We start from the raw sequence: 21,124 nt of genomic DNA, 5'->3' as shown, positions 1-21,124 counted from the left end.
ATATGATATGGTAAACTATTTTTCAATAGTTGTTAAAAATTTTTTTAAAATGAGGTTACCGGGCAGCCCGGGTGGCTCAGCGGTTTAGCACGCCGCCTTCAGCCCAGGGCCTGATCTTGGAGACCTGGGATCCAGTCCCACGTCAGGCTCCCTGCATGGAGCCTGCTTCTCCCTCTGTCTTGTGTGTCTCTCGTGAACAAATAAATAAAATATTAAAATAAATATATAAATAAATAAGGTTACCTACAACAGATCCTTTCATTCAAGTAGTTAGTTACTTAAGAGGTATACAGAAGATCCAAAACATTGAAATCTTTAAAGCTACATATTTATTTACTTATTTTTAAGATTTATTTATTTATTCATGAGAGACACAGATTGAGAGGAGAGACAGAGACATAGGCAGAGGGAGAAGCAGGCTCCTTGCAAGGAGCCCAATGCGGGACTTGATCTCGGATCCAGGGATCATGACCTGAGCCAAAGGCAGGCACCCAACCAGGGAGCCATCTAGGCCCCCGTAAAGCTACGTATTCTAAGGAAAATAACACTATATGAGTTTTTCTAATGTTATTACTTGTGAAATATTTATAATAGCTGATAACAATTCTTACCCATATTGGCCAATAACCCTGAAATTGCTTGAACATCAGCTCCCAGAAAGACTTCATTCAGAGTTGAAACTACAGGCAAACACAAAGTATGAACTCGAATTCTTCTTTCACCTTTGGGGAAAACACATAAATGATAGTAAGGCACAACTCCATTAAAAAAACTCTTTTTTAAAAAATTTTATTTATTCATGAGAGAGAGAGAGAGAGAAGCAGAGACACAGGCAGAGGGAGAAGCAGGCTCCATGCAGGGAGCCCGACATGGGACTTGATCCCCAGATCCCTAGACTCCAGGATCATGCCCTGGGCCGAAGGCAGGCACTAAACTGCTGAGCTACCCAGGCGTTCCATTAAAAAACTTATATTAAAGTCCCTTGGAAAAATCACTTCTTTTCAATTTAGAACCAAAAAGGGTTATTCAGTATGCAGAAATAATATCAAATATTTAATGAATAAAACTTTTAAGTTTCATCCCTTTTATTATTTGGCTACAAAATTATTTCTGTTTGGTGCACCTCAGATCAAGCCCCGCATAGGCATCCACACCTTCTTGCTCAGCAGGGAATCTGCCTCTTCCTCTCCAACTCTGCTCTTACCCACCCCCCACCCCACCCCACCCCACCCCCGACTTGAGCACACATGCCCGCTCTTTCTCTCAAAAATTCTTGTTGTTCAAGTTATTACTGAAAAGGGATAATTAAATGATGGTAACATACTACCTTCTTAATAATCTCTTTTCTGAACCTTTTGGTTACTTTATCTTTTTTCCTTTTATTTTTTATTTTTTATTTTTTATTTTTTTTATCTTTTTTCCTAATAAAAACTTTGAATATACATGCTACAACAACACTACTTCCACATGTGTTTTCGAGTCTGATTTGATATTTAAAGCCCAGAGAAATCTTACACTTTCTTCCTTAAACACAGAAAACAATTTTTTTTTTTTTAATTTATGATAGTCACACAGAGAGAGAGAGAGAGAGAGGCAGAGACATAGGCAGAGGGAGAAGCAGGCTCCATGCACTGGGAGCCCGACATGGGATTAGATCCCGGGTCTCCAGGATCGCGCCCTGGGCCAAAGGCAGGCGCCAAACCGCTGAGCCACCCAGGGATCCCCCAGAAAACAATTTTTAAAAGAGATCACTTAATATAGTATTTTCTTTTTGGTAATTACCAACAATAACAAAAACCAATATAGAAACAAAAATGAAAACTTTTTGGCAATCATCAAATATCAAATATTATGTCAATCTTTTAAAAATTTCTAAGCAGCAAGACCTTGAAAACTACTAAAAAAGAACAAGTAAAAAAACCTAGAAATGATACGCAATATACTCACAACCTACCTGTCTTGAGACATGAAGACTGATGAAAATGTACATATAAGGAGCTCATACATACTTTTTATTTTTTTTTATTTTTTATTTTTTTTTAATTTTTATTTCTTTATGATAGTCACAGAGAGAGAGAGAGAGAGAGAGGCAGAGACACAGGCAGAGGGAGAAGCAGGCTCCATGCACTGGGAGCCCGACGTGGGATTCAATCCCGGGTCTCCAGGATCGCGCCCTGGGCCAAAGGCAGGCGCCAAACCGCTGCGCCACCCAGGGATCCCTCATACGTACTTTTTAAAAAATTTTTATTTATTTATTGAGAAAGAAGAGAGAGAGTGTGTACTCAAGCATGAGCAGTAGGAGGGACAAAGACAGAAGCAGACTTCACCCTGAGCAGGAAGCCAGACATAAGGTTCAACCCCAGGACCCCAGAATTATGACCTGAGTGGAAGGCAGAGGCTTAACCAAGTGAGCTACCCAGGCACCCCCAAATTACTTTTAAAAAGACTAAACAGTATCTGCAAAAAAGAGTAACATTGTTTAGAGTTTCTATTTGAGACAAGAACAGTGAGACCTGAAAGAAAACAGATACAATGTTTAGCCTAAGGGACGCCTGGGTGGCTTAGTTGGTTAAAAGTCAGCCTTCAGCTCAGGTCATAATCCCAGCATCCTGAGATGAGTCCCACATTGAGCTCCTTGCTCAGCGGGGTGCCTGCTTCTCTCTCTGAGTGCTATTCCTCCTGCTTGTGTGTACTCTCTGACAAATAAATACAATCTTAAAAAATAAAAGTTTAGCTTATCATAACAGCAACTAAACATAGAGACAGAGAGAGACACAAAGACACACAAAATCAGAGACTGAAATAAAAAGGGCCCTTGATAGGACCACAAAGTGGTACCTTTCTGAAAAACAATCTGGCAATACCAAGGTTTTTCTAAACAATCAGTCTGACACTAAGAAGACTCTCAGTAAATATCTGTTAAATAAAATGGTTAAGGAAAATAAATATGACACGTTTTAGCTTTACCAGGGATAGCAACAAAGATTTTAAGATTAGAAATACTCTTTTGGTTTAATAGACATGAGTATCTCCAAAAGAGGGGGTATTTAGTATAAGCCAAAGAATACATGACCGAATCAAAAAACTTACCTTTGTTGCCACACACTGTATTTATAGTTAACAATACTGGATTGTAAACTTAGAAATCTGTTAAAAGTGTAGACCTCATGTTATCTGTCTTTGCCACGATAAAAACGAAATGATACAAAAAACACACTCACCTTTGCTGGATGTATACAAGAGTGCAGACTGAAAGGAAACCAACTGGGTGTCAGTAAGACTCTCTTCTACAGACATCTGTACTGCATACCCAGCATCTGGGTTTACATTAGGCAAAGACAGTAAGTCTGTTGACCGAACAAAGAAGTTCCCATGGAAAGTATGAATGGAAAGACCTAGAAGAGAAAACTTTATCAGAATGACTTATATAAACCTATATACAGATATGTATATTATATACTTATCCGATTGGCTGAGAGTAAATTTAAAATTTTAGATGTGAGGGACACCTTGGTGGCTTAGTCAGTTAAGCATCCGACTCAATTTCAGCTCAGCTCTTAATGTGAGACTTGTGAGTTCAAGACCCTCACAGGGCTCCACACTAGGTGTGGAGCCTACTTAAAAAAAAAAAGTTTAGGTGTGATATTGTGACTTATAATAAGAAATATGTACTTTATTTTCACTCATTTCTGGCACAGAGCTCCTAAACTCTTAAAATTTCCTATGTAACAAAAATCACCACAGTGTCTTTTGCTATGTTAATGGAGTGACTTTGGAAAGCACCTACATAACTAAAGGATAGGGGCTGGTTGGTTACCAGAGGACACAACCATATGAGTAGAAGGTTGGAAATTCCAGTCCAACCTCTTCCCCAACAATATCCTTCAGGGAGGAGAGATAAACTGGAGGTTCAATCAGTCATTAATGACCAATAATTTAATCACCCATGACTATGTAAAGAAGCCTTCATAAAAACCCAGTAGGTTGGGGACCTTTGGAAAGCTTCCAGATTGGTGAACACATGGAGATATATGAAGAGTAATGCATTCAGAGAGAACATGGAAACTACACAAGCTCTATGGCTTTCTTTCCCCTTCTCTGTACCTTGCCTTTTACATCTCCTCTTCAATCTGGATGTTCCTGAATTTTATCCTTTTATTTTTTAAATTAATTTTTTAATTTAAATTCAATTTGCCAACATATAGTATAATACCCAGTGTTGGGATCCCTGGGTGGCGCAGTGGTTTGGCGCCTGCCTTTGGCCCAGGGCGCGATCCTGGAGACCCGGGATCGAATCCCACGTCGGGCTCCCGGTGCATGGAGACTGCTTCTCACTCTGCCTGTGTCTCTGCCTCTCTCTCTCTCTGTGACTATCATAAATAAATAAAAAATAAAAAAATAAAAATAAAACACCCAGTGTTCATCCCATCAAGTGCCCTCCTTAGTGCCTGTCTGAATTTTATCCTTTTATAATAAACCAGTAACCTAGAAAATAAAATGTATCTCTGAGTTCTGTAAGCTTCTCTAGCAAATTAATTGAACCCAAGAAGGAGGTCGTGGGAGCCTCCAATCTATAGCCAGCCAATCAGATCACAAAAAGAAGCAGAAACAGAAAGCTACTGCGGTAACTAATTGGTTATGAGTGACACTACAAGTTGTTGGAGTGACAACCAACAAGTTGTTTGGAGATGTGACAACCTTAGAGAAGTGTTTGATACCTTACATAAGATATTACAAATGCTTTATTGTTAGTTGTTTCACTCAAACATTTTTTCTTTTTATTACAGTGATGGATAACAGAGAACTTCATTTGGCACACGGTTTGACCAACAGATTTCTTTTTTTTTTTTTTTTTTTTTTATTTATTTATGATAGTCAGAGAGAGAGAGAGAGAGAGAGGCAGAGACACAGGCAGAGGGAGAAGCAGGCTCCATGCACCGGGAGCCCGATGTGGGATTCGATCCGGGGTCTCCAGGATCGCGCCCTGGGCCAAAGGCAGGCGCCAAACCGCTGCGCCACCCAGGGATCCCTGACCAACAGATTTCAACATCTATCTAGTAGCCAGATCTGTGGATCCTTATCGTTGGATATCTTTCTATTGGCTAGCTATTTCATAAAATCTTTCCACTTCAAAAAAAATGATTGTTTTGCATCTTTTAAAGAACAACCTTATTTTAAAATCTGAATAAAGGGCAGCCCCGGTGGCGCAGCGGTTTAGAGCCACCTGCAGCCCAGGGCGTGATCCTGGAGACCCTGGATCAAGTCCCACGTCGGGCTCTCTGCGTGGAGCCTGCTTCTCCCTCTGCCTGTATCTCTGCCTCTCTCTCTCTCTCTCTCTCTCTCTGTCTCTATGAATAAATAAATAAAATCTTTAAAAAATAAAATAAAATAAAATCTGAATAAAAGAGTAGAACCAGATTGATAATGTAAAGGAATAAAATATCAAGAATTATTTCCCATTTTCCTAAGAAAATAGTTCTCATTTTAGCAGCCATAGGCATCTATCCTGAAAAACAAACTGGATTAAAGCATTCTGAAACTGTCAGACTATTTTCAAAGCAACACTGAGGCAAAGTGTCAGTAGTAGGACAGAATGAGAGATGCACAGATTAAAAGACCTGCTACTTCTAAAGATGAATGGTGGGAATGGTTGTACAACAATGAGAATATACTTAATGTCATTCAGTTGCATACTTAAAAATGGCTAACATGGTAAATTTTATATTAGGTGTATTTTACCACAACAAAAAAATAACTTTGAATAAAAAAGACATTTCACTATTATTGGGAATAAATGGAATAAAAATCATGCTTATTTAGTGGTGGGGGTGGAGGGAGATAGGATTTTTAAATGAGATATAATTCACATATCATAAAAAAATCACACATACAGTGTACAGTGCAGTGGCTTTCAGTACATTCAAAATAGTCCCTATTTTCTTTTGTTTCTTCTCTATTCTTTTTTTTTTTTTAAGTAGGCTCCACACCCAACGTGAGACTTGAACTCACAACTCTTGAAATCAAGAGTTGCATGCGTTAGCAACTGAGCCAGCCAGGTACCCTGGCTCTATTCTTCTCTATTTTTTTTTTAATATTTTATTTTATTTATTCATGAGAGACAGAGAAAGAGAGAGAGAGAGAAGAGACAAAGGCTCCATGTAGGGAGCCTGAAGTGGGGACTCGATCCCAGGTTTCCAGGATCATGCCCTAGGCCGAAGGCAGTGCTAAACTGCTGAGCCACCTGGGCTGCCCCTCTATGCCTTTTTTTTCCCCCTCTACTCTTTTTTTTTTTCCCCCTCTACTCTTAATTGCATATTCCATCAGTTTAAGTAAAATATGTTAGAAGACCAAAACTTATGAAATAAGACTAGATAAAAATGCATATTTACTGGTATCAAAAGTAACATCTAGGTAAATGTAAAAAAAAAAAAAAATAGTGCCCCCACCTTTTGTGCACCGAATCCTCATGACTGCCTCAAAGCCAATCTTTCGAGTGAGGTATCTCTGTAGTTCCTTCTGTAATTTCTGCACTTGTACTGGGTTCTGCTGATGGTGGTAAGAAGGATAGTAATAGACGCTACCTGCTGAATACCGAGAAATACAACCTGGAAGAAACACACACTTCTTAAATTCTGCAATTAACTATTACTGCATGAAAAAAACTACTGGTTTTTGAATCCATCTTTCCTTAGCCTCTCAAAGTATAATCAAAAAAGAATTTTTATTCCTTTAAATAATAGTACAAAAATGTATCCATTACAAATGTTTAGAAATATATAAACATTTAGAAGAAAAAAAGGGTTTTTTTTTAAAGATTTTATTATTATTATTATTATTATTTATTCATGAGAGACAGAGGGGGGGGGAGGGGGGCAGAGACATAGGCAGAGGGAGAAGCAGGCTCCACACAGGGAGCTGATGTGGGACTCAATCCCGGGACTCCAGGATCACAGCACTGAAGGCAGGCGCTAACTGCTGGGCCACCTAGGGATCCCCATAAATAAAGGTTTTTAATAGACTAACTTTCCCAAAGGAATAAAAATTCCAAAAAAAAAAAAAAAAAAAAAAAGGAATAAAAATTCCTTCACTTTGTCCTTTATTTAGAATATCATCATATAAATAGCTTCACATTCATTTGAGAAAAATAATCATGAGGAAGAACTCACCCAGAGAAGCCAAATCAGAATACTGTCCACTGAGAAGGAATAAGTCCACAGCAACCTGCTGACCAGAACAATCCAAGGCTAATTTCTTATAAAAGTCAGTGGATGGTGTCAAGTGAATTTCCTATTAATGATAAATTACATAAAGAAAAAAAATTTTAATTGTTAAATTGTCATAAAATTTTATTTTTTTATTTTTTTTAAGATTTGTTTTTATTTATTTATGATAGACATAGAGAGAGAGGCAGAGACACAGGCAGAGGGAGAAGCAGGCTCCATGCGGGAGCCCGACACGGGACTCGATCCTGGGACTCCAGGATCACGCCCTGGGCCAAAGGCAGGTGTGAAACCGCTGAGCCACCCAGGGATCCCCTTGTCATAAAATTTTAAAACCTATCTATATATACACCAAAATGTTAACAATTATTCTTGGGCATTCTAAAAATCCTTTATTTTATGTTCTTTTGGTTTTCTTAGTAAAAAACATACTACTTAAGAATTTTCTATTTTCGGGACACCTGGGTGGCTCAGTGGTTTAGAGTCCGCCTTCACGTCAGGGCATGACCCCGGGGTCCGGGATCAAGTTCTGCATTGGGCTCCTTGCGAGGAGTCTGATTCTCCCTCTGCCTATGTCTCTGCCTCTCACAAATAAATAAATTAAATCTTAAAAAAAAAAATTTAAAGAATTTCTATTTTCTAGTTTTAAAAAGAAATACATCTATTATGCTAATTTCAATAATCTATTAAATACTTAGAATGCCAGAAACTGTTCTAAATAATTCATGTGTAGGGCAGCCCCGGTGGCTCAGAGGTTTAGCGCCACCTTCATTCAGGCCAGGGTGGGATCCTGGAGACCCAGAATCAAGTCCCACGTCAGGCTCCCTGCATGGAGCCTGCTTCTCCCTCTGCCTGTGTCTCTGCGTGTCTCTCTCTCTCTCTCATGAATAAATAAAATTTTTAAAAATAAATAAATAATAAATAAATAAATAATTCATGTGTGATATCTATTTAGTCCTTTGAACTACTATAAGAAGCAAGTCCTTTGAACTACTATCATTACTTTCACAGTATAAATAAACATAAGGAAACAGAAGGGCAAAGAAATTAACTAATTCTTCAAGCTCCTACATCTAAAAAGAAGTAGAATTTAGGCAGACTGACCCCAGGACTGACACTGTCATCATTAGAGCATACAGCAACTCTCATTATCTTTATGGCAGACTACTCATTAATGGTCATCCACATTCTACTTAGTTCCTAACAGGCATATTCTTTAGAATGCCAGGCTTTCTCATCAAAGGCAGGCTGCAATGCTAATGGCTTGCTAAGGTCCAAAAATAAGGTAAGACTGAATCAGGTGGAAAGTGTAATAAAATAAAAATTTTAACATCAGCAAAACATGCTTTATCTATTTCCTTATACTCCCTCCTCTCCACAACTGAAAAATAAATGAAAAACAAGCTTTTTGGTCAAAGGGACAGAGCAGAGTACCAGCATATATGGTAACATACACTTGATGACTTTCTAACCTTAGCAGATGACCTTTGGTTGGGCTCCTCTCGTGGTCTCAGGGCTCCTACTCCAAGAGTAGGAAGTTGTGTTTGAAAGACAGACATTCGACCACCAGTTGGGGACATCAGCTTAAAGGCAGCCTGAAGTGCAGGACCCAAGGCACTCTGGGTTTCCAGGGTCTTGGTGAACATTTGTGGCAAAGTTTTCAGTAAATCTTGAACAAGCTTGTAAAATAAAGCAAGAAAACTCAAAGGTATTAACAATTAAAAATTTTTTCCACAAAAAGTCAGTAACTAATACAGCAGACAAGACACTGAATCATGATGATGGTCAGAAAATCTACAGACAGTACAGTAAACAATGAAGTTGGTCAAATGACAAGAAAGCCATTTTAAGTCAACATCATAAATTGGCAAGCAAGACAAATCAAAATTGGGGCCTTACAGTTCTTGCACATGCAGTAGTCCAGCAAGACTATAAGTCCAAAATGTATCCAAAAGAACCATCACAGTTTAGAGATTTGTTTTCTTTTAATGCCATCAAACATGGCCTTCTCAATCACCTCTACACACTTTATTCTTTTCAGTTCCAAAGTGAGTTTAACTCTTCCCCTATTGAAAAGTCTAAGATAGCCAGTAAATTTGCCAACTAGTAATACCACTACAAATGAAAAACAACTACCTATTCAGGTTAGGTTTTATAAATAAAGAGAGTTAAAGGGAAAAAAAGTACTTCACACTATTGTGAAGTCACTGTTGCCAACAGCTGAGACCATAGACTTGCTAGTTAAAATGTTACCCCTACGGCATATATGCATGTACAGGGTAGACAACAACCCCCCTTCAGACACATTCTGTTCACCTCTCACTGTATTATGTCATGGCAATTTCCAGGCAGGTAATAAGTTTCTTCTGAACTGACCCCAATGACACTCTGTGAATCAGAAAAGCAAAGGGCACTGAAAGCAGCCTAGCTAAAGTGCTTCTATGTAGTGACCAGAAGCTAATCTGAGCAACCCTCCCAATTTCCCAAATGGCTGGCAAGGCAGGTTTCCTTTATGAAATAGGCTTATCTTCTACCCTATTATAAGTATCTTGCTACGTTAGACTTAAAAGCCATCTGTTCAAGGGTAAATTCAAGAGCTATTCATCTGATGAATTTTAACTAACAGCAAATATAAAATGTTACACATCTTAGAAATGTCTCAGAAAGAAACAAAACTTTACTTAAAGTATATTTGGAGAATATTTTCCTTCAGTATTTCAATTAAATATGTCAAATAAGAAAATTAACTTACCTCTTTACTTTCATTTAAATTTACTAATAAATTCTCTGGCATAGGTATAAAAACATCTGAAAAATAAATAAAAATTTTTTAAACAAAACTTAATTGTTAAAGATGCTCCAAACACTTAACACTGATGATAATAATTAACCACCCTCATAATTTAAAGAAAAGCAATCTCCTCTATTATATTTGGCACTGTTTAATTATGTTCAAAATGCCACCAAAGGAGCACTGATTTAGGTATTTGTTGCAACTTATGTGTTAGCATGTAAAAGGTAAATAGCCTCCTAATCAGAAAATACTGATCTGTAAGCACACAGTATGGATTTACACAAGTGCTCTGCTTCTTAGGTTAAAGACAACAATTTAGAATCCTACCTTCCATTCTTGCTTAGCCTTCAAAGCCAGCACTCTTGGCATTAAAAAAAAAAATGTTGACTAAGATGACACACAAGAATGCTCTGTCTTGGGGCATCTGAGTGGCTCAGTGGTTAAGCATCTGCATTTGGCTCACGTCGTGATCCTGGAGTCCTGGGATCAAGTCCCACACATCAGGCTCCCTGCCGGGAGCCTGCTTCTCCCTCTGCCTATGTCTCTGCTTCTCTCTCTGTGTCTCTCATGAATAAATAAATAAAATCTTTAAAAAAAAAAAAAAGAAAAGAAAAGAATGCTGTGTCTTTATGAAAAAGTAATATAGCCCATGGGGCGCCTGGGTGGCTTAGTCGGTTAAGCCGTTAAGCATCTGTCTTCAGCTAAGGGCAGCCCACGTCAGACTCCCTTCTCAACAGGGAGCCAGCTTCTGCCTCTCCCTCTCCATCTCCCTCTGTGTGCTCATGCTCTCTCTCTCATAAATAATTTTTTTAATATTTTTTATATTTATTTATATAGTTACAGAGAGAGAGAGAGAGAGGCAGAGGCATAGGCAGAGGGAGAAGCAGGCTCCATGCACTGGGAGCCCGATGTGGGATTCGATCCCGGGTCTCCAGGATCGCGCCCTGGGCCAAAGGCAGGCGCTAAACCGCTGCGCCACCCAGGGATCCCTCATAAATAATTTTTTAAAAAGTCATTAGCCCACCAATAGCTCTGTCATTCAAAAAGTACATACTCTCTCATAAAGAAGGCCCCATTAGTCCCTATACTTATGGAACTACAAAATCAAGTAAATCAGAAGATATGCTAACTGACCACTTCATATGAGCTCCTTTGGATTCAAATTTATTCTTACTTAGGAATTAAATTCTCTTCCTTTAAAAGGAACCAAACTATGGGTGGTGGTAAAGGATTACAAGAAGTCTCACTTACTACATCATGGTATTGTTTTTTGTTTTGTTAAATTGGCTCATTTTAATGTTTGTAAAAAAAAATACCCCCAAAATAAGTTGAAACATTTAATATCTACAGTGACTGTTTAGCTTTCTTCTGTTTCTTTCTTTAAAATTTAGATTTTCTTCTGTTTCTTTAAAATTAAAAATCATTTTGGGCAGCCTGGGTGGCTCAGCAGTTTAGTGCCGCCTTCAGTCCAAGGCATGATCCTGGAGACCAGGGATCTCCCACATTAGGCTTCCTGCATGGAGCCTGCTTCTCCCCCTGCCTGTGTGTCTCCCACTCTCTCTGTGTGTGTCTCTCATGAATAAATAAAATCTTTTTTAAAAATAATAAAAATAAAAAAACATTTTGGGGTAATTTGGGTGGCACAGCTGGTTAGGTGTATGACTCTTGGTTTCTACTCAGGTCGTGATCTCAGGGTAGTAAGATCAAGCCCCATGTTGGGCTCCACACTTAGCATGGAGTCTGCCTAAGACTTGCTCTCCCCTGCCCCTTCTCCTCCATGCACGAAAGCTCTCTCTCTAAAATAAATCTTTAGGGATGCCTGGGTGGCTCAGCAGTTGAGTGCCTGCCTTTGGCTCAGGGCATGATCCCAGATTCCTGGATTCGAGTCCCACATCAGACTCCTTGCATGCAGCCTGCTTCTCCCTCTGCCTGTGTCTCTGCCTCTCTCTCTCTCTGTCTCTCATGAATAAATAAATAAAATCTTTTAAAAAGTAAAAAAAATAAATCTTTAAAAAATTAAAATAAAAAATCTTTAATAAAAGTTTTATTGAGGGATGCCTGGGTGGCTCAGTGGTTTAGCACCTGCCTTCGGCCCAGGGCATGATCCTGGAGACCCAGGATCAAGTCCCACATCAGGTTCCCTGCAAGGAGCCTGCTTCTCCCTCTGCCTATGTCTCTGCCTCTCTCTCTGGGTCTCTCATGAATAAATAAAAATCTTTAAAAAAAAAAAAGTTTTATTGAGATAGAATTCACATACCATAGAATTCACCCTTGTAGAAGATAACAATTCAGTGATTTTTTAAAAAAATGTATTCACAGAATTGGACAACCATCACCACTAATTCCAGATCCATCTCATTATCCCAAAAAGAAACCCCATGTGAATTAGCAGTCATTCTTCATATCCCTGCCAACTCCCCCACAGCACTAGGCAGCCACCAGTCTATCTCTGGATTTGCCTATGCTGGACATTTCATAATTTTTAAAATATTTTATTTATTTATTTTAGAGAGAAAGGGAGCATACACCATAGGGGTGAGGGGTGGGGAGCAAAGTGAGAGGCAGAGAATCCCAAGCACCCCCAAGATCATTATCTGAGATGAAACCAACAGTCCAATAGCTAATAAATAGACTCTTGATTTCGGCACAGAATGTAGTCACACGGTCATGATTTTGGAGTCGTGAGATCAATCCCCACATCGAGCTCTGCACTCAGTGAGGAGTCTGTTTAGGATTCTCTCTCCCTCTTCCCTTCTCCCCACCCACCACAGGAGTGCACATACTCTCCCTCTCCGAAAGGTATAATCTAAAGAGTCACACAGTATGAGGCCCTTTGTGACTGGCTTCTGACACTCAGCATAATGTTTTTATGATTCATCCATGTTGTGTAGCACCTATCAGTACTTTATTCTTTTATGTTGACAAATAAGATTTCATTGTATGGATACACCTTTTGTTCATCCATTCATCAAATAATGGGCATTAGGGTTTTGGCTATGTTGGTATGAACATGCGTATGCATATTTTTTTTAATAATACATTAGATTTTTAAAAATAATTATTTTTAAAAATATTTTATTTATTTATTCATGAGAGACACACAGAGAGAGGCAGAGACACAGGCAGAGGGAGAAGCAGGCTCCATGCAGGGAGCCCGATGTGGGACTCGATCTGGGGTCTCCAGGATCACACCCTGGGCTGAAGGTGGCACTAAACCGCTGAGCCACCCGGGCTGCCCTCGTATGCATATTTTCTTGAGTATGTTGTACATGCTGAGTAGAATTGCTAGGTCATATGGTAACCTAACTTCTGGAGGAAGTGGCAGACTGTTTTCCATAGTGGCCGCAACATTTCCCATCCCAACTAGCAGTGTATGGGGGTTCCAATTTCTCCACTTTCTTGCAAATACTTCACTTGTTACTGTCTTTTTTAAAATATTTTTAAAATATTTAATAGACACAGAGAGAGAGACAGAGACAGAGACACAGAGGGAGAAGCAGGCCTCATGCAGGGAGCCCGACATGGGACTCCACCCCGGGTCTCCAGGATCACACCCTGGGCTGAAGGCGGCGTAAACTGCTGAGCCACCTGGGCTGCCCCTACTGTTTTTTTTTTTTTTAAAACCCCCACTATGTGACATCCAGCAAGGGACTTTTCATCTATCACCTTATGTATAAAACTGAGAGGATGGACTGCATCAGTGAATTCACAATTTGGCCAATCATCAGAATCACCTGTTCAGTGATTTCATTTTATGCAAAGTAAGTATTTCGGTGAATAGGTTAGAGAATGAATGAGTAACTTGGTGATTTGTTGTGAGATGTAAAATAATCAAGACAAAAGGGGGCTCTCCTCAACTACTGCCCTTTAAAGATGTACATTGAATCCTCACTATTTGTGGATTCCATATTTGCCAGTTTGCCTACTCACAAAAACTTATTTTTAACTCCCAAACCAACACTCGGGCTACTTCCATGGATGTTCAGAAACATGCTCAGGACAGCAAAACAATTTGAGTTTTGAATTTGAGAATTTTCTAATTAGTCTCGTCGTTTTCATTTTTATTTCCCTGGTAACTTAGGATATGGAGTATCTTTTCAAGTGCTTATCAGCCAACTGTTTATAGAAAATATTGAATACTGTGCATTGAGTAAAGACATGTCTATTCAAATCATTTACCCACTTTTTAATTAAGTTGTCTTTTTGGTTAGCTAGAGAATTTCTTTATATAATCTAGATATAAATTCCTGATCAGATATAGGATTTGCAAATATTTTCTCTCGTCCTGTGGATTGTTTTTACTTTTTTGATGGTGAAACACAAAAGTTTTTAATTTGGGGGCACCTGTGTGGCTCAGTCAGTTAAACGGCCAAGTCTTGATTTCATGAGGGTCATGAGATCAAGCCCCAAGGCGGGCTCTACACTCAGTGCAAAGTCAGCTTGAGATTTTCTCCCTGTCCCTCTGCCCCTCCCTCTGCTTATGTGCCCTCACTCTCTCTCTAAAATAAATAAACCTTTAAAAAATTATTTTTTTAAATTTTGAAGAAACCAAGTTTATCTATTTTCCTTTTTTTTTTTTTTTTTTTTTTTAAAGATTTTATTTATTTATTCATGATAGTCACACAGAGAGAGAGAGGCAGAGACACAGGCAGAGGGAGAAGCAGGCTCCATGCACCGGGAGCCCGACGTGGGATTCGATCCCGGGTCTCCAGGATCACGCCCTGGGCCAAAGGCAGGCGCCAAACCGCTGCGCCACCCAGGGATCCCTATTTTCCTTTTTTTAAAGGTAATTCTACATCCAACGTCGGGCTCAAATTCAAGACTGCAAGATCAAGAGTTGGATGCTCTACTGATAGAGCTAGCCGGGAGCAGCTATTTTTTCTTTTGTTATGCTTTTGGTGTTAGAGCTAAGAAATCACAACCTAATCCAAGGTCACAAATATTTTCTTTTACTTTCTTCTAACAGTTTTAATTTCACATTCCAGTCTATGATTCATTTTGAGTTAATTTTTCTTAACTGTGGTAAAACACACTTAATATAGAAAATTTACTGCCTTAATTTTTATCTTTCATTTTTTGAAAAATTGATTTTTAAATAAGCTCTACACCCAATGTGAGGCCCCAGCCTCAAAGGCCTCCTTGCCTTTTTAATATGCTAAGGGCCCAACTTCATTCTTTTGCAAGTTTACTTTTCCCAGAACCATTTGTTGAAAAGACTGGCTTCTCCCCATTGAATGGTCTTGATATCCTTGTCAAAAATCAAGTCAGCACAGGGACGTCTGGATGGCTCAGTTGGTTAAGTGTTGGACTGTTGATTTTAGTTCAGGTCATGATTTCAGGGTCATGGGATCAAGCCCTGCATCAGGCCTTGCACTGGGCACCAAGCCTCCTTGAGATTCTTTTCTCCTTATGGCACCCCCGCCCCCACTCATGTGTGTGTGCTCACTTTCTCTCTCAAAAAAACAAAATCAGTTCAGCATATATGTGAGTTTTTTTTTTTAAGAGTATCTTTATTTATTTGAGAGAAAGACAAAAATAGTCACAGACATTGAGAGAGAGCACAAGTTGGGGAGAAGAGGGCGAAGCAGGCTTGATCCCAGGACCCTGGGATCATGACTTGAGCCAAGGCAAATGTTTAATCGAATAAGCCACCCATGCACCCCGTATTCCATTATTCTTAACATGTCTATCCTCAGATATTTTTTGAACGAATGAACGAGAAGGGAAAAAGTAACCTACATTTAATCTGAGTTTGAACATTAACTTGTTTTTGTTTGCCTCAGAATTAACTTTATCTCCATTACTATTTCCTTTTCTGTAAAATGAGGGATTGGAGTAGAGGACTTTTACAATTTCAATAAGCTTATGATTTTATACTCAAGATCTTTTCCCTCAATATATTAGAGTCATATCATACACACCATACATACATATATACATAATGTCAAATACTCATGCTACATTTCTAAAACTGAAAATTCCTAAGGCATTTCAATAATTTAAGTATATACTACATACCTTCGATATCTGAAACGATTAGCATCTGAGGTTGAGAGAGACCTTCTTGAAGACTGTAGAAGTGGATTGTACTATCAAATGTAATGAAGCCAATTTTTGTCCTAGTGTTGCCAGGAAGCCTACAAACAAATTCAGAGAAGTATTGTATCGAGTTGTTTTGTTTTGTTTTGTTTTTTAAGATTTTATTTATTTATTCATGAGAGACACAAAGAGAGAGCCAGAGACACAGGCAGAGGGGGAAGCAGGCTCCCTATGGGGAGCCTGATGCGGGACTCAATCCCAGGACCCCAGGATCATGACCTGAGCCAAAGGCAGACAATCACTGAGCCACCCAGGCATCCCTGCATCAAGTTTCCCATATACATACATATATAAAAATATCTGTGAAAAGTTAACATACAAAGAACTACTTTTGTATTATAGAAATTGTCCCAAGTAAATGTTTAATCCACCTTATGTGCATGAAACATACCCTACCCAAAGTGAAAACACTATGCATAAGCCAAACAATCAACAAAACCCTGCAATAATACAGCAATCCCAAACTTATTACACCTACAGAAAGTTATATCAGTCACATAGGAAATGGTATATAAAAAGATACTTTGAAATATATACAAACCTTTTCATGTTCTTTTTTTTTTTTTTTAAGATTTTATTTATTTATTCATGAGAGACACACACAGAGAGAGAAAGGGGCAGAGACACAGGCAGAGGGAGGAGCAGGCTCCACGCAGGGAGCCCGACGTGGGACTCGATCCAGGAACTCCAGGATCACACCCTGGGCCGAAGGCAGGCGCTAAACTGCTGGGCCACTGGGGCTGCCCCCTTTTCGTGTTCTTGTAGTGAAAACTTTGTAGATGATTTTATCAAAAATATTTCCAAAAATTACCATTTAGCAACTCTAAAATATTATCTATCTCTCTGTCTATTTTTAAGTGGGCTCCATTCACTACCCTGAGATCAACACCTTAGTTGAGATCAGGGATTGGACACTTAACCAACTGAGCCACCCAGGCACCCCTAAAATAAAATATAAATTAAGGTACTGCACATCTGTTCTTATGTTGTTCATCTTAAGAAGAGCAGCAAAAGTGTCTTAAATAACTTAAATATGTGGACCTACAGTTTCTTAAGGAGAGAGATAAACTAGTTTTCATTCTTGTTGTACATTAAAAATACAAATGCTGGCAAGAACAAGAAGGCTCCTTTCGCCCAGGTAAGGGACTTAGTCCATTTCTGGTAAGTTCTGGCTCTTCACATTCTTCCATACCACACAAGAGCACATATTTCATTACAGAAAAGTCATACTAGCTTTTACAGGTTACACTAAGTATCTAAGAACCATTTAAAGTATAAATATTTCGGGACGCCTGGGTGGCTCAGTGGTTGGGCGTCTGTCTTTGGCTGAGGGCATGATCCCAGAGTCCCGGGATGGAGTCCTGCATCGAGTTCCCCACAAAGAGCCTGCTTCTCCCTCTGCCTTATATCTCTGCTTCTCTCTGTGTGTCTCTAATGAATAAATAAAATCTTAGAAAAAAAAAGTATAGATATTTTTAAAACTTAATGGATATGACAATTAAATGCAATGTGTACACACTGTTTGGATTCTTATTTTAACAAACCTGTAATAAAGACATTTCTGACACAAATAAAACCAAAAATTGAACCAGGTATTAAGTCATATTATGGAATTATTGCCAATTTTGTTTGGTGTGATACTTGTATTTTTAGGCTTAAAAATAATCACAAGTAAGAGGTATATGCTGACTGAGAATTGAGTTAAAATACTCAAGGGGAAAAAAGTGTGTATGGGAGGGATTAGATGAAACAAAAACAGATGAACACTAAAAATGTTGAAGTTGAGGGATGGGTACCTGGAAGTCTACTATGTTCTATTTATTACATGTTTGAAGTTTTTCCCTAATAAAAAGTTATAAATAAAAAAATAAATTTGTTTATTACATGTTTATTGCATGTTTATTACATGTTTATTACATGTTATTACATGTTTATTACATGTTTGAAGTTTTTCCCTAATAAAAAGTTATAAATAAAAAAATAAATTTGTTTCTCAGAGAATGAGCCCTGAAACAAACCAATTTATTTATTTATTTAATTTTTATTTATTTATGATAGTCACACAGAGAGAGAGAGAGAGGCAGAGACACAGGCAGAGGGAGAAGCAGGCTCCATGCACCGGGAGCCCGACGTGGGACTCGATCCCAGGTCTCCAGGATCGCACCCTGGGCCAAAGGCAGGCGCCAAACCGCTGCACCACCCAGGGATCCCCTGAAACAAACCAATTTAAATGGACTTTTATAACACAATATACAGCTGTTTTTGTATTTTGAAACTATTTATTCATTTTGCAAACACTGTTAGTTTCAAATTTAAACTGAATTAAGATACTTACAAATCCAGATTGTCTAACAAACTCTGGCAAACTGAATTCAAGTATCCTGTTTCAACTGCATTATGAGATACATCAAATACAAAGAGGTACACTGGAGGTTGAGGTGGTCTTAACTGAAGAAAAAAAAGATCTCGTTAAATACATTATCAGGATTAAATCTAAATTTACCATTTCTCCAATCCACCTACAGCAAAACAATAAACATTATTTATAGATTAAATGGAGACAATAATAAACAATAATGGATTCAGAAAATAAAACAGAAAATAACAGGAGTTTTTTACAGGCAAAACTATCTTACATTGTTCTCAGATGCAAAGTTAGAAAAAGAAAAGTGAAGATGTGACTGCCTTAAGTCAGAAGAGTTTTTCTCTAGGACAAGGAGAGAAAATGTAATCAGAGAGCTTCTGGGAATATTAGCAATGATCAATTTCTGTCCTGCATGGTGCTAACACAGGTGTTTATAATCATTTAGTAACCTACACATTTATGATTTATAGACTTTTCCATATGTACACTATATTTCACAATTTAAGGAAATTGCAACTGTAAAAGTGACAAATCAAGTTAGCCTGAGCTGGTTCCTTAACTAACACATTTTATACAAGATCCATAAAAATGTACAACTATATATTTTTTTAATTTATTTTTATTGGTGTTCAATTTACCAACATACAGAATAACCCCCAGTGCCCGTCACCCATTCACTCCCACCCCCCGCCCTCCTCCCCTTCTACCACCCCTAGTTCGTTTCCCAGAGTCAGCAGTCTTTACGTTCTGTCTCCCTTTCTGATATTTCCCACACATTTCTTCTCCCTTCCCTTATATTCCCTTTCACTATTATTTATATTCCCCAAATGAATGAGAACATATAATGTTTGTCCTTCTCCGACTGACTTACTTCACTCAGCTACAACTATATTTTAAAATTCTAAACTCAAAGAATTGTTCTCCAATTCAATAAAAAGCATCAAATAACCACAATGAGAACTGGGCATGGAGTGTACTTTCTAATTTTTTTTTGCACAGACCACTTGCCAAATTCAGAGCATCTGTCACCTAAGAGATAAATGAAGAAGGAGCAAAATATCTTGAAATAGGCAAGTTTACAAATTTAAAGGAAGTCAGTTCTGCAAAACTTGGGAGACAAGACACCTCAGGAAGCCAATACAAAAGAACAGATGCTTCTGATTTTCTGGCTTTAATTCAACAAAGAGACAGCTGCACTAGGAAAAACTATTACCAACCGTTGAAATATCACAAAACTGTGACTACAGTGTCTTCTACATTGAAATTTCTGTGGTGAAAAGAAAATGAACCTTCATAATTTCTATTTCCCATTGCCCAGACAGATATTACTCCATAAAAACATAAGATAAAATAAAATATATAAAGTTGAGGTTATGTCTTATCTTCACATTCCCTCTATTAAGAGGCAACTATGGTATGGTGAAAGAGTAACCAAACCAAAAGGCATAGATTTTTACCCAAGATCTCCCAACTTGCTTTGTAAAATGTAAAGTGCCAGTTAAACATTAGGCATAATTATTTTTTTTTAAATGCAAGACCTCAGATACTCAACATAAAATTTTTTTTTTATTTTTTTTTAATTTATTTATGATAGTCACACAGAGAGAGAGAGAGAGAGAGAGGCAGAGACATAGGCAGAGGGAGAAGCAGGCTCCATGCACCGGGAGCCCGACGTGGGACTCGATCCTGGGTCTCCAAGATCACGCCCTGGGCCAAAGGCAGGCGCTAAACCACTGCGCCACCCAGGGATCCCTCAACATAAAATTTTGTTAAAGAATGCTACAATGTTTTATTTAAGGCTCAGTGTTAAAATAAATAAATAAATAAATAAATAAATAAATAAATAAATAAATAAATAAATCTCAGTGTTAAATAAATATGTTATATAAAAAAATAAAAGCTTACCATGTATTCTGAAGGAGCCATAAACTCAATTGTAGCATTCTGAACTTCAGGCCTTCTATGAGGTTCTCCATAAACTCTGGTCAAAGGGTTGTACATGAATTCCTCAGGAACTGTAAGTTAACAATATACAATGATAAAACTGAAAGGATTAAGTATTATATTATCTTGCACTTAGCTGTTTTCTTAATTTGAGCATTTATAGATAAGTCAATACAGACTAAATATTAAGGGATAAATATACTTTGTTTTTGAGTTCTGCTTTTATAGCCACAATCACAGTGATTTTTCTTTTTCTATCTTCTAATATGCTATCTTAATTCTTGCTAATACTGCTTTCCTGAAACAGCTTGAAAGGATAAAAACTCATTAAATACCAATTATTATCTTAAACATGAGACTAAATTTTGTCTTAAATTTCGTAATGGTACACTTGACATGAAATGTATAGACTCTGGCTGCCCCTACACAAAGCGATGGTGAAAATACTTTATAAGCTAAAGCTAAAGCCTAACAGTTCTGTGAATTCCATTAATTAATGAGGTCTTTATGGAACATCAGTTGCCTACCACTTATAATACAATACACTAGTGCTCAAAGAATATTTTCTAAATTATCATTACATTTGTCTTCCCACTAACTGTTTAGAAATTCAAATTCCTGTATATGTTGAAGGGTAATCCATAGTTCATGAAATGTTCTGGGCTGCATACTAAAGTAACTTCTATATTTATTATAATTTTA

General features: G+C 38.0%; 1 protein-coding gene across 2 annotated transcripts in view; it reads right to left on the bottom strand.

The window, feature by feature from the left end:
* The window catches only part of SEC24A (SEC24 homolog A, COPII coat complex component), a 108,484-nt gene that overhangs the window by 11,689 nt on the left and 75,671 nt on the right, over window positions 1-21,124 (bottom strand). For both annotated transcript variants that reach the window (XM_072841101.1, XM_072841100.1), the window contains 9 exons: window positions 20,384-20,493; window positions 18,449-18,561; window positions 16,033-16,151; window positions 9,973-10,028; window positions 8,693-8,899; window positions 7,167-7,287; window positions 6,447-6,605; window positions 3,222-3,395; window positions 612-722 (listed from right to left, as the gene is read on the bottom strand). In XM_072841101.1, coding sequence (XP_072697202.1) covers window positions 612-722; window positions 3,222-3,395; window positions 6,447-6,605; window positions 7,167-7,287; window positions 8,693-8,899; window positions 9,973-10,028; window positions 16,033-16,151; window positions 18,449-18,561; window positions 20,384-20,493 — 1,170 coding nt within the window. The remainder of the gene's footprint in view (window positions 1-611; window positions 723-3,221; window positions 3,396-6,446; window positions 6,606-7,166; window positions 7,288-8,692; window positions 8,900-9,972; window positions 10,029-16,032; window positions 16,152-18,448; window positions 18,562-20,383; window positions 20,494-21,124) is intronic.

This window comes from Canis lupus, chromosome 10 (assembly GCF_048164855.1).
Source record: "Canis lupus baileyi chromosome 10, mCanLup2.hap1, whole genome shotgun sequence".
Lineage (NCBI taxonomy): Eukaryota > Metazoa > Chordata > Mammalia > Carnivora > Canidae > Canis > Canis lupus.
The sequence above is the reverse complement of the archived record's forward strand: the minus strand, read 5'-3'. Positions and strand labels throughout refer to the sequence as shown.